General features: G+C 37.3%; 1 protein-coding gene across 1 annotated transcript in view; it reads right to left on the bottom strand.

Annotated features, from left to right (window-relative positions):
• The window catches only part of cnksr1 (connector enhancer of kinase suppressor of Ras 1), a 29,555-nt gene that overhangs the window by 11,214 nt on the left and 3,918 nt on the right, over window positions 1-14,423 (bottom strand). The window contains exons 3-8 of the mRNA XM_077538105.1: window positions 12,641-12,843; window positions 11,846-11,930; window positions 3,589-3,633; window positions 3,391-3,510; window positions 1,955-2,014; window positions 406-471 (exon numbers count right to left, since the gene is read on the bottom strand). Coding sequence (XP_077394231.1) covers window positions 406-471; window positions 1,955-2,014; window positions 3,391-3,510; window positions 3,589-3,633; window positions 11,846-11,930; window positions 12,641-12,843 — 579 coding nt within the window. The remainder of the gene's footprint in view (window positions 1-405; window positions 472-1,954; window positions 2,015-3,390; window positions 3,511-3,588; window positions 3,634-11,845; window positions 11,931-12,640; window positions 12,844-14,423) is intronic.

The following is a 14,423-nucleotide window of genomic DNA, read 5'->3' on the forward strand; positions in this document are numbered from 1 at the left end:
TGCATAACTCGTATTCCACAAATATAATATTCATCAGAATGTCATGTTTAGAATAGTGAGGTCACATATAACATATTATTGTCATTGTCAAGAAATGTTTAAGTTTTACTGTCTTAAAGGCACGGTCTTCCGTTTTCACTCAGGAGAGCGGGGAGGGGGGTGGGGGGGGGGGGCGTGTCTCAGACGGGGCGTGACGTCACTCCCGCGGCACCTTGACAGCACGCACGGATTTTAAATATAATAGACCATATTTAGACTAGTGGAGCTACACATATTGTCAAGATTTTTTTTTTTTTTTTTTTTTTTTTTTAGTTGACTTCCCTCTTTAAGTGCCATTTCAAACAGTGCCTGCCCCCTTAATATGATTACATGACCATACAACCTGTGTATATCAGAAAAACTCACCACTATCTGGTTGTTGACTTTGATCACTTCATCACCAGCCAAAATTTTTGCAACATCACTTGAAGGCTAAAGAATAATACACACAGAGGACAACATAAGTGGTACAAGAGCACAGTAGAGTAATTATATTAATCATGATGTTATCTAGTGTGACATCATAGTGTTAAAACTGAACATCACTAAACAGCGCATCAGTTTAGGTATCAGTAAAAGAATTGAGAAGCGATTATACATAACAGATAAGTCAGTGTTATTGTTAATGGACCTTATAATCCAAGAAAAAGTGTTCAAACAACTCCAAGCAGTTTTTCAAAAGGTCAAAAGTGTGATAAATATGAGCTATTTCTTGTTATGGTTGTTGACCTTCCCTCACAAGAAGAGATCAAACTGTGCTTGTACCAGCTGATGATGATCACTACCCCCGGCTCTCAATCACGCCGCTGTTTACTTTACACGTTCAATTAGCTTCGGTTTTGCTCTGAAAACAAATGCGCTGATTGTCCATCATTTTGATTACTTTCTACCAAAAGATAACGTCTAATAGACATTTATAACGAGAATGAACCACAGTGTAAAGCTCTTCATTGTGATGCAGTGAGTATAGCTGAAAAGTAACTATGGAAACCGCATATCATGTAGCTGGCTTTTATATCACTCATCTCTGTATGTAGGGCACAAGCACCAGGCAATGTCAAGGCCCTCTTGTAATCTGTTTATTACCATTCTCCTGACAAATTAATCACCTTTCGGGGGCCTCAGCATGCCCAAAATGTCAACAATTTTCCCAAATGTGTAGATCCTGGGGAAAATGTATATATTTTTGCGATCGTGTAGCACCCTCTGGAAAATAGCCTTGATATCGGTTATATGAACTGAAAAGAACTTTGGTGGACATGTTTATCATTACGAGATCCATGCCCAAAATTAAACCAGAAGTCGGCCATTTTGGTTTGACAAAGCCATTTTGAGTAACTTGGAAGGCTCGCAATTTGACAAACTCCGACTAGGGAATTTGCCAGTGATTCTAAAAGTGTGATACATTTCGCACTATTGGTACGTGGGCTCCCCCTTGTGATACACAAAAGAATCATTGAATTAAATAAAAAATCTAAACATTAAATTTGAAACTGTATATTAGCACAAACACACAAAGTTTTCCCTAAATTTAGCACAATGTTAATGTTCAAACTGTTCATAATGTTAGTGGTTGCACTTTATTATTTAATGAGCAATATAGCATTCAATGTTTAAGAAGTGTTTCTCTTTAAACATTTACCTTGGTACAATTTGTATTTCCATTTATATGCAATACATTTGAATTGAATCATTACTGACCGTTAAGTACAATATTTTTTTATTTTTGTGCACATACAGTAATTAAAATCTTTATTGGTGACATTATTAAGAGATCAAAAAAGAAGTAATTGTTGTTGTTTTTTTAATTATTGGCTAGTTCAATTAGCTATCAGATATTATTGTGTCAAAAATTGAAATGGATGGGAATCTAAAGCTTTTGATGATTGTTACAATAGTGTGGTTTAAGTCTGACCTCTGCTGCAGTTCCAGTCACATAATGGTTACTGGCGCCAATGGATGTTATCTCGATGCCCTGAGACAGTCAAAGACAATGAGGGGGAAAATAAATTTCACACAAACACGTACACGCACACGCACACACGCGGGCACTGTTCTGTCATCGCTGTGTGAAATATCGATGTCTGTCTCCAGATGTATTGACAGCTCGCTCTGTAATTAGCCATGAACTTACTCTGATTCATTCTATTTAACCATAGGAGCAAACTAATCTCACCCTGGAGACACAATCGATATGTTTCACATGGCTACACAAAGCAGATTTTACACTCATTGCTAAATTTCACAAACTATTTTTAACACTAAAAGAGCGAGTTTTATCGCAGAAATGTAAAATCAAGGAATATTCTCATGCAAATTGCTTGAAAATAATTTTTATTGCAAGTTATTACACTTCCTGCAATTTTAGTTTCTTATTCATCCCTATTGTACTCGTGAAAAGTTGATCATTTTTCTCTGTTGTACAGAGAAAACAAAACAATGATATTGTGGACAATGTAACAAATAAAGTATTATCAAAATTTAAATGAATAAATATGCGAGTCATGGTTTACGTAAAATCATAATTAATAAATGTGGTATTCATAAAGTTACAATTCAACAACTAAAATATAGATTATGTGCAATATCTGGAAAAATTGTGTGGGAATGCTGAAACCTGAATGCTAACAGCTGAATGCTAAATTGAATGTTAATAGCTGAATGGTAATGCTTTCAATATTCCCACAATAAAATAACGAATTCAATAAAATATTTTTAATCAGTTAAAAATAAAGACAAATTACGATATGTAGTCCAAAGTTTAGATAAAAATATAGACTAATATAACATAAATATCTCCTTGTCAAAGTTTCAAAGTAAAATAAAATAACTAAAAAAATAAAAAATAAGTTAAACTGAAAATACAATAAACTGTAACTAAAAAAAATAAGTCTATGTTTTCCGCAATGTCAAGTTTAAATGACATGGAAATAATTCAATAGAAATCTATTTTTTTCACACTTTTTTTCTAAAGAGCTTCTGTCTGGTTCAGATTACAAAGAGCAATCACGAGTGTTATTATGATCATGTAGCAGGCGAGCCTGACACTTCCTGAAAAGGGAAGGAAAGTGGACCGAAAAGAACTCATCCTTTGAATAAGAAAATAGTGTGAGAAGGAAGGTAAAAAAATAATTGCTTTGAGTGCATCGGCGGATGCGCGGCGTATTGTTCGTCCGGTTTCATAAGACACAAACAACCTTGAGTTTGAGAAAAGAAGCAGACGATGACGTCTGAACGCGCATAATAAAAAGATTCAAGACTGAGGAGAAAGAGGTAAGTTTGATGTATTTTAAGGTCACTGATGGAAAACTTCAGATGGGCACAATTAATAATAATAATGCTAAAAATTACCAGTTGGTCTCCTGGTGACGTGGGCACCAGGTCGACGCTCTCTAGCTGCGTGGTGTTGGTGAGTAAAGCCTCCGGCTTGCAGCTCAGAATCTCGTCGCACACCACCACCAGTTGACGACACTTTACCCGCAGGAAATGGAATATAATCATCAAATTTTAAAAGAGGGGATAAAATAGCACAAGATTGAAGTGACTTACCACAGAGATGATGTCCTTTTCCTTCTCGTAGACACTCGTGCGTTTCTGTCGGATGGGTAAAATGGCATGTGGTCAACAACATGTATGTCATCCAATATTGCTGATTGTTATTGATGACGATATTGATTGGTAGAGCTTTCCGGAAATGGGACACGCTCACTTAAAAAAAATAAATCAGGGCATTTCCTGTTTACACCATGAATCTGTCACAGTGATTTTATTGGTATTATATTTCCAGTTTGTTGTCATACTTGTTCCTTCATTTGTGCTGCTCATTCTGGTGTGTGTGCGTGCTATTAATATATCACTATGGATTAACTTAAGATCGTGTGTTACCACTTGAAACAATTTTACCGTTGATGTTTAAATATCCATCGCTTCAAAAGGTAACATCGCGACATAGATGCTAATTGTTGGCCCGTGTGACTATGCAATTTTCTATTGCACACAGCAAAAATCATCAGTTTTAGACTAGAAAAGTATTTATTTTATATGTGTCCACACCAATGAGTGTAAATTTGACTCTTAACCAGTGTTACTCCAACACTGTATAGTGTTAAATATCTACACTGGTAAACACTGAGTCGTGTTGAATGTACTCTACACCAGTGTCAGTGTCAAACATTTAATTCCGCCAAAATACATTTAACTCTGGTGTTTATGAGTGTATTGTACTAGTGTCAGTGTTAACAATTTAACTCAAACTACACGTTTCTCCTTCACCGGAAATGAGGGTGTGGTCAAATTAACACTCAAGGTAGTACTATTCAGGTTACACCCAACATCTACCCCAACACTCAAGGAAATTCACTCTAACAGTGTATTTTTTATACTAACGGTGTTAAAATAACACTGCTTACTGCATATTTGATCAAACATTGGAAATTTAACACTGACCGATTTGCTGCGTATGCTAGCATTCCTGTAGCAGATGCTATATATGGTTACTTAATACATAAAACCATACATTTTACAGTACACAATGACCACTGCCTAATTGCGGCTTTTATATGGACAACGGGATGGAAAACATGAAGGAAATGAGGAGGATAGATGTTTCCACATTGGATAAGACTCCCAAGTGCAACAGGCAATTACTAAGCCCTTTCGCAATCCCCTAATGAAGTGTTGATTACATAAAGGCTTGTGAAGGGCACCTAATCTCTGTGAAATTGTAACAAAGCAGCCCCTGTAGCAGGATTTTCTTTTCTTTTCAAACTAATTAAACATTGTAGGAGCTGTGACAGCCAGAAGTACTTGTCCTTTTCTTTGTCTGTTACACTGGCTTACACTAAATGTCAAATATACACGTCAAGAGATATTCATTGAGGACTAACACCTTTTTCTTTCCAGTATTTTGACACTTGACATTACACAACATTCACACCTGTGACTGGAGAGAATTACGCCATTTTTTTTTTTTTTTTAACACGTCACATCTGCCACATAAGGAAATGACATGACTGTGGCTACATGTTCACTACAAAACGATGCCGTTCTCACATAGTGGCCATGACGAATGAAAGCCTGCAGCATGTTTCCACTTTGCTAATTGTTTTTTTTGCTCTGGTGGAGATTACTACAATTTGACACCAATCAGAGTTTGAAAGACACATTTTAGAACATGACAGACTGATGCTAGTGGTTGACTGCTTAAAGATGTTGATGAATACTTTAAATTTAAATAACACAAAGACAAAATAAACATGTATCAAACCCACAGTTTTGCCTTTTCCAGTAAACTGTATGCTAATTCACCCGACTCTCTCATAAATGAACAAAAGAAAGAACAGTCAATGAGTAATGACCAACTCCTTGCCCTAAGCTGCAGTAAGAAACAAGAAAATCTTTAGAGGTGAATTTAGAAACAGAAAGTTGCATCATGAAAGGTCCGCATTTATTTTCTTCATCAAGGTCTCTTCTGATGTTGCGTTTAAAAGGACTGACTATTTGAGTGGATTAAAGAGAAGGTATTGTGCAGTGTTGGATTGTGTGGCATGTTGCGTGCATGTCTGTGTGTGTGCCTTTGGCCCAAAGCTGATCTCTCTGTGGTCGTCAAGGTAACAAAGACAAGCTATTATGTGGGAGTATGGGAAAATAAAGCCTCACATGAGCATAAAAAGACAAAAATAGCTTAATTCATGTTTCAAATATGCAAAACATTTGACATATGTTGTTTTTTTCTTCTGGTTTTAAAGTGAAAACAGCATCCTAAGCTTCTGTTGTGTATCCAGGAGCAAATTTACATTCATCAAATATTTTTTATTTGCCAGCGGGTCAACAGCCGGCTATAAAAAGATTCCTGCTTCTACCAGCTTCTCGTTTTTCCGAGTCACTGTTTAACTTAACCTCTGTAAAGGTTAGACTATTCTAATTTTAAACCTTAAATGATTTTTTTTCAATACACAAAAATATCCATACTGACATCCAAGAGCTTAAACTTGTTTAAAGCACCAGTAAGGATTTATTTGTTGTTGTTGTTGTTGTTGTTGTTGTTTTTGCTCCTGGGCTCCTCCGTACAGATTGGAACGGTAATACACTTTAAAAGTGGTAAAGACAAATTAATAGGTATGAAGTAATTTGTAAAAACGCTGCATGCAACTCTAAAGAGGTAAGCTAAGACGTGTACTGCACTCCAAATTAAGATTAGAAACTTGAATTTTTGACCAATTTAATTCAATTGGTAACACACGACTGAATTAAGTTAATCCAAAGTGAATATATTAACACTTAGGATCACCTTTGGATTAATACAACTGAATATATTAAGTTTAAATGAATGAACTCATGATAAATTAAACTTAATATATTCACTTTGGATTAACTTAATTCAATCGTATGTTACCAATTGAAGCATTTAAAAAAAAAATAATAATAATTAATTTTCAGCAATTCAATTTGTACCGGTAATCTTAAATTGGTTCAACTAGAGTGTGGCTGGTCCACCAATCACTCGAGTAGGTGATTAGTGGTTGCCATGGTGATGACAGACATGCTTGTCTCCTTATTACATAGTGTAGTGGAAAACCTCAAAAGTGGAACAATTTTGAAATTGGACCAATTTGGAAATCACAGGTGACATACAGACAATCATTCATTCACACTCACATTCTTATGGACAATTTAAAGCTATTGACATTTGTTGTGCTGTTTCGAAAACACCCGAAGATGCCACAAAACGACGCCAATGTCGACAAACAACCATTTGGACTAACATTTACACCTATGAGCAACTTGGATTTTTGTTTTTGTATGTTTTCATAATAAGCGAGGCAGCCTGCAGAAAGTTACATCACACCATCTGCTCCACATACCTTAAATCCTTCAAATAGATCATCCAGGTTCAAAGTTCACACCCCTCACCCTTAGTTGTGCGTTTCCCTACTGTCCGAGCAACTTAAACACAGCCTCAACTCAATCCACAACAGGCTCGCCGAGCGCAGCAACAACGTGCAATAAAGACCAGCTGACTTCCTATCGTGGTGGCCCTCAGGCTGGTGGGAAGCATGACAGCACACACGCACTTGACCAAACAGGAAATAAGAGTCCTTTCTTCGGTGTCAAGCATGAGAGGCAGCTCTCCTGAGAGCCGTGACTGATATAATTCTGTGCTTCTGATGTGACCTGTTTGTAACGCTTATAGGAACGCACGCGCCATGCTGTAATGTGACTCACTCGCACGTAATGCAGCAAAGTTAGCTCGGAGATTTGTTGCTGCCGGTTTAGACGAGAAGTATTGTTGCAAAAGCTAAGTCCTGGCTTTGCTATTTTTAAAAAGGAGGGAGAGTTGAATCTCATTTGTGAGCTACTTTTCCACCAGGGCTTCCTCCGTTGTTCTCATGCCATTAACTGTAAACAAGAGCACCAAAAAAAAAAAGCCCTAAATCGCTCCGTCAGCTCCTCTCTTAAAGGAGGGGCGTGTCTGATGGCACAGCGACGCAAACATTTTTCAATTAGAGGCGCCATGCCTTCATGGCAGACATCCTCTTGCAATGTCACTGAAGAATCCTTCACTATTTGCTGCTTGAAGATCGAAGACGCAACATGGACGCCTCGCTGAAATCAACAGGTGCGGGTTCGCACATTCTTTGAATAAATTAATAATTTAATGAATTTATTCAAAGAATATTTTATCTGAAAATTTTGAATTAAATATGCAAAAAATACCACCACCCTCTTAAAATATTCATCATCATTCATCATTTAAAAAAAAAAAAAAAAAAAGCCTAATTCTGCTCCTCGTGATGCAAAGGAATATTTTTTTTTGTGTTTCCTGAAAAAAACAAAAAAACAAAAAAATCTGAGAAAAATGACTTTGGCGATTATTTTAAGGAGGCGTTGATCTATTCATTTCTACTATTTATTTATTTATTTTTTAAGAGGTCCACAGGGAGCCAAAGGAGAGGTCCAAAAGGGGCACATGTGGTTCCACCAGAGCCCCTGTTGCAGATCCTTGGTCTATCCTCAGAAATAAAGTTTTATTATACATCTGAAAAAGATGTACCGCTTTTACACAAAAATTTTCATCAAATTTTCCTGTTATCACTGATAAACTCTTGCAGTAAAAATAAACACAACAAATCGCAATCCTTCTTGCTGTGAAAATCACAAACCTGAAACTGAGGCTCAAGAAAAGAGAAGCGCATAGCGTAATTTACCTAAAACACGGGCATACAAAAACATACATACAAGAATCCGAAACAGGAAGTATGTGAACAATAGAGCGCCCTTATCATGCACAGTGTACAGTGACTTATCATGAAGTTCTGATCTCAGCAGTCAATCGCTTTTAGCGCATTTCTAACATGCGAGTGGAAAACATCCTCTGAATCAGCTCCATTCATTTCTCTCCTTCACATCACTGGTCAACAAGATACTGTCACTGCTCCTGCACGCCAACACACTCATGTTCCTATTTTTGACATCATTTAAAAATAAATAAATAAATAAATAAAAACGTTTCACCTCGTTATCAGCTGCATCATCATTTTCACAGCTGATGCAGCCCAAAGGAACCAAATGAATCAGCAGTGACAAATGCTAAGGTGATAACAACAACAACATCCAGGTTTTATAAATTACCTGACAGTCAGCTAAACATCTGCCACACTCTGTAAATATTTATTCCAATTTCATTCTGAAATTCAGAGCACTTCAATCAGCCTATGAAGTGTGTTTCAGGAATGTGGGAGGAAACCGGAAAGTCAATGCAAACACAAGAAGAAAATGCAAACAACAGAGATTCCAACCGAGAACTTCTGACTGTGAGGCAGCTGAGGCTGACCTAATTTCTCTTCAGGACAACTTAGTAACCATATTTAGTGAGTAAAGGGACCGCCAGCTTCAAAATAAGACAACTGTGACAACTGTGTAGTTCTACATGCATAATCAAGTAGTGAAAGAATGAGGACACGTGTAATGATGAAATATGCTAGTTTCATAGTATCCATCCATTCATTCATTCATTTTCTATGGAGCTTAGCCTGTTTACAGTCACAAGGAATTCTCATGTTGACTCCGAGATATATGCCGATTTATGAATTGGTGCTGTATGCAAAAGTCACAAATTTGCACACACTCCTCTTCCTCCATAGGAATTTAAAATGTATTTAGCTCAAGATTAATAAACCCTTTAGTTATCACTCAGATCAAATTGGCCCATTTAGAAGTCTAAAATGAAATCTAATAAAATGTTTTTATTAAATGTAAATTTTTAGACACCCATAATTAGTACAGTAAAAAGAGGAAAGAATCATTTTATAATATTTTAGTTAAGTTAGTAATGGTGGTGCGGCAATTTTGCTTAAATAAAAATTAAATGTGCTGTACTCAAGTTAGCCCCTTTTGTTGTAGTTTCTAATAATATTTGTTCTCTCTTGAAGAAATCTCTGCTCCTCTGTCACACATGGATGTGCAAAATTGCTGGTTTTGCTTTGGATATTTCAATTGGCACTATCTGAATGCCACTGTAACTTTATGCATAGTTTGAACATAAACATTGCACTGATATATGTTTAAAATAAAATTTGTCTAGTAAATCAGTCCATTTCAAATAGGTTTTTTTTTTCTGTACTAGAATAAAGTGCCATTTCACATCCACTACAGTAGATGGCAGTGGCACTCTCATCTCACAACAATTTTACGGACAAATTAAAGTATTTATAGTCACAGTGGAGAGTTGGAGGTGTGCGAAACATTTTTTACTGTCGGGGAGGGCGTGCCAAAAAATAATTAAATAAAAATAATTAAACTCTACTGAATAACTTTGCTGTTTAAAAAAACAAAAAACAAAAAAAACATCAATAACGTTGCTGTACTTATTTTAAAAAAAAAAACAACAACAAAAAAAGGCATCTCAGTGACTGCAGATTTCAATTCATTTTTTTTTTATTTGTTTTGTTTTTTTGACTACCCTAAGCCAATGTACCACTACTTATACCACACTTTGATATTCACTTATCTACAGTATCAAATGTAGAAGCCGAGTATTAGCCACAAAACAGAGCGGTAGCAACATATTTGGAGAGGTTGTAACAGTACCTGCTGTGCCAGGCTGCAGTCCAGAACAGGGCCTAAAATTAAACTCCTTTAAAATCAAATGCTGGTCTTCCTTGCGCTTATAGTTTTGTCCGGTCCTAACGTCTGTCAGGCCTAAATGTCCCACATGTTGATAGTGTCTCCTTCCTGCTGCTGTGTTCACTACAACATACTCCCCGGGCAGTCAAAAGTCAGTAAGCAGTCACTGTGTAATCCCTCCTTCAAGTCCTCCTCCTCCTCCGACTATGTCAATAATAAGTCACTGGCTCGTTCACGATACCATGAGGTACAAGAACACATCCAAGCTCATCCCTTCTACTTAGCGTTTGACATTTATCCTCTCTAATTTCTCCCTCACACTGAAAAACAAGCCCCTCTCGCACGTCACATGTCCACTGTCCAGCCTTCCTCATGCTTTAGTCTTCAAGGTACAAGCGCCTTCAAATATGCCAGGAATGTAGAGATAACACACGTGAGGCAGGTTTAAAAAAAAAAAAAAAAAAAAAAAAAGGAAGCTAGAGCTTTAGTTTCAGCCAGCCGTAGTTCCTCTATACGGAGGGGTTTATTAAAAAAAAACAAAAAAAACAAGTCGTCCTCTTTAAAAGTAAAACCAATCATGTCATGCATACAAGACAACCGAAAATTAATGATTAACTGACAGGCCGTTCAACAGGACAAACAAGAGTGGTATGATCCCCCACACGCCCGATCTCAAAAAAATCACTACGCTTAAATAAATAAATAAATAAATAAAAAACTAAAGGCTTATTTAATTGAGGAACCTACAACGCTTGTCTCTCAAGATTATCACTTCAACATACTTCCTTGACACCAATTCCGATCTATAGACAGAACTCTTGCAGCACCTTGTGACATCTTTGAGTATTTCAGTAAGAGCACAAAATTTTGTAGAAATTTTAAGAAAAAAATTGTAAAATAAGAAAATTATTACTCCAAATGTGCAAAATTATCTGACAACAGAACAATGAAATTTCACTTAAATTTACCTGCAAGATTTCAAAAAATAATATAATACTAGGCCCATATATCAACCACAGCGGTCTTGAAAATAGTATTTTTAGACTAAAAACAAGTAATATTGACTTTTTTTGAGCTGTAGAACTATTTTCTTAAAATTCACACGTACTCATTTATGTTTGGCCAACTTAGCTTGAGTGTCAAGCATGGAGATAACGGGTCCCATTTTTAATTGCTTTTGGTACACCCAGCCAGGAATTGAACCCACAACCTCCCGGGCGGAGAGTAGATAGTCTACCACTAGACCACTGAGCTGGTACTATATTTACTGGAAAGAGGAAAATGAGCTTAGTAAACATAATGAAATTGAACTGATGATTTTTCAAGAAAAAAAATGCCTACAATAAAGTGCTATATTGCACTTTTGTTTGTTTTGACACTTGTATGTTTCCACTTACCTTATTACTAGATAATGCAAAATCTTAAAAGAAAAACATTCAACTTATGAAACCCCAGTTCAGGGCCTTTGATGTTGGTTAGTCATCTTAAAATGTGTAAATTGTTTGTTTTAAGCCATATTTATATAGGCGAATTTTTCAGTTAACAGTTGGGAAAATGTTGAAATCATAAATAGTAGGGACGCACTTCTTGCCTAAAGTCAGCTGGGATCGGCTCCAGCTCACCCACGACACTAATGAGGATAAGAAATGTAGAAATTGGATGGACGGAAACATTGACCAACCTTTTGCACAATCATCCCCAGTTCTTTGCACTGACTCAAGATTTTCTTGGTAGTCGTGCGCCCACTCAGCTGGGAGAGCTGATACCTGACAAGACACAATCAAGATATACTCAATCATCATTTAAACACATTGGAAACAGCAAAGAGACTTCCAAATTTTTCTAATTTCTAAATCATTATTAAGTGTTAAGCTGTTGTCATTCGAAAGCCTGTTAAAAATGTCAGTTTTAAGCTACATTTTAACACTCATCCCTATCATACAATTATAAAGACAGGTTAATCATTCACCACTGTATTTTCATGAACGTGTTAAATGAACATTCATACAAGTAAAATGAGAAGCTAATCACTGTGGAGACAGAAGACGGCCATTTTGCCACTTGCTGTCGAGTGAAAATGACATCACAGTTGCTCAGGAGATAACAATCAATCACAGCTCAGCTTAAAAAAAAACACGTGAGCTGTGATTGGTGGTTGCCTGAGCCCTGAGCAACTGTGATGTCATCTTCAGTCTACAGCAAGTGGCAAAATGGCCGCCCCTTGAGATGGATTAAAAACAGCTGGATTAGGCTTGATAACTCATGTTACACAAATGTAATATTAATCAGAATGTTATGTTTAGACTAGTGAGGTCACATATAAGATATTGTTAATAAATATTTAAGGTTGTCTTCCCCTTTAAATAATGTGTTTTTATTACACAATGCCACTATTCTTACTAAAGCCTGACTTTGGTAAAAATAGGATTTGGCATACCGTGTGTGCAGCAGTTAGATAACTTTCCTCTCCACTGACCTGTTCAGTAAGGAGAAGAGTCCTTTGGCGGAGGCGATGAGCTCCACCACTGCGTGCAGCACACCGGTGGACAGCTTGGTGGCACTCTGACCGTCGTTGTTGTTGTGGCGCCAGCGACCCTGGACGCCCATCTGCAAGTTGTGGGCCACACTTCGCAGCTTCTCCGTCAGGCCCTGCAGGTTTTCCCCACTGTCGCCGTATGACTGACGGGAACAATTTACGAGACAATTTGAAATCTTAAATTTACGCAAACCTTTGATGCAATTTAAATGGTATTAACTCGTGACTCCAGATTAATACATGCATAGCTTTAGAAGTGTCACTAACTTGTGATGGTAGGTCGCGTGATTTCTTTATTATTTAAATCCCTTCATACTAACTATGTCGACCAAATAAAGAAAGTTATTGGATGAATATGTTCAATATGAATTCACATGTATAACGTAACATATGGTGTTCCACAGGGTTCAATTTTGGGGCCTCTGCTTTTTCAATTTATCGGCTGCCCCTGGGTTTCATCTTAAGAAAACAGCTGTGGCTGTTTTAAAGTTAAGATGAGTGAAGGGATTCAACATCTTAACTGCATGATTTGCAATGCCAAGTTGAGCAATTACAGTCCAGCATAGCTCGCTATCTAGCAAAACTAAAGGAACACTTCATTAAGATGCATGGAGATACATCTACAATAAATGCAATTAAATTACATAAGAATTTAATCAAATGCAATTCCAAGAGAGTATTACAGGTTGCATTCAGGACAGCCTCAGTGGGGGTCAAGAGATTTGTTCCAAATGGGCTTTGTTGTTACATATCAACCAGTGGCACTAATCCACAGTCACAGAGTGGCCATGAATTTTTCATGGTCTTATCCATGCTGTAATGACGCAACGGCGCACTGGAAAGTGTTCACCCTCCCTCATGTGATGATTGGTTTCGTGAATCAGCGCACTCACAACATGCCAAACAGGCGCTTTATAATGTAAATGAAAACTGTATAACCGTGCAAGTGCGCCTTAAGAAACCGTTTTACACAAGCGCCTGTTCTAAAAGCTTCACATAAGCGTTCACAATCATAGAAAAAGAGCCAGCATGGAGGCTCCTGTCTGCGATTTGGCAACAGGTTTAAGCTGCTTGAGCCGCCAAGTGTGGCATTCACTGGCTGTCACACTGCACTGTCTCGCTCAATGAGCCTACAAACACACTACTACTGCTTAAGTGGTATAAATAAAGATACCACACAAGTGGTGTGGCGGCACTAATTGGACATTACAGGATTAAAGCAGTGGTCCCATAAAATTTGCATCCAGGTTCACTTCAAGGACACCTGGTCATTATAAATACAGGAATAGAAAATGGGGTTGAGGTCCGGGCTCGACCAAGCTCTTCCACACTAAGCGCATCGAAAAATTGACCTTTTAAAGGGAAAGTCCACCTTAATCATTTCTTGACTATAATATGCTACATGTGACCTCAGTAGTCTAAACATGACATGATTCCGATTGATATTACATTTGTGGAATATGAGTTATGAGGCTAAATCCAGCCATTTTTACCCAGCTCGGGGGGCGGCCATTTTGACACTTGCTGTCGACTGAAGATGACATCATAATGTGACCTCACTAGTCTAAACATGACATTCCGATTAATATTACATTTGTGGAATATGAGTTATGCAACAAAATCCAGCTGTTTTTTACCCATCTCAGGGGGCGGCCATTTTGACACTTGCTGTTGACTGAAGATGACATCACAGTTGCTCAGTGATCAGGCAACGACCAATCAT

Source organism: Festucalex cinctus, chromosome 12, assembly GCF_051991245.1.
Source record: "Festucalex cinctus isolate MCC-2025b chromosome 12, RoL_Fcin_1.0, whole genome shotgun sequence".
Classification (NCBI taxonomy): domain Eukaryota; kingdom Metazoa; phylum Chordata; class Actinopteri; order Syngnathiformes; family Syngnathidae; genus Festucalex; species Festucalex cinctus.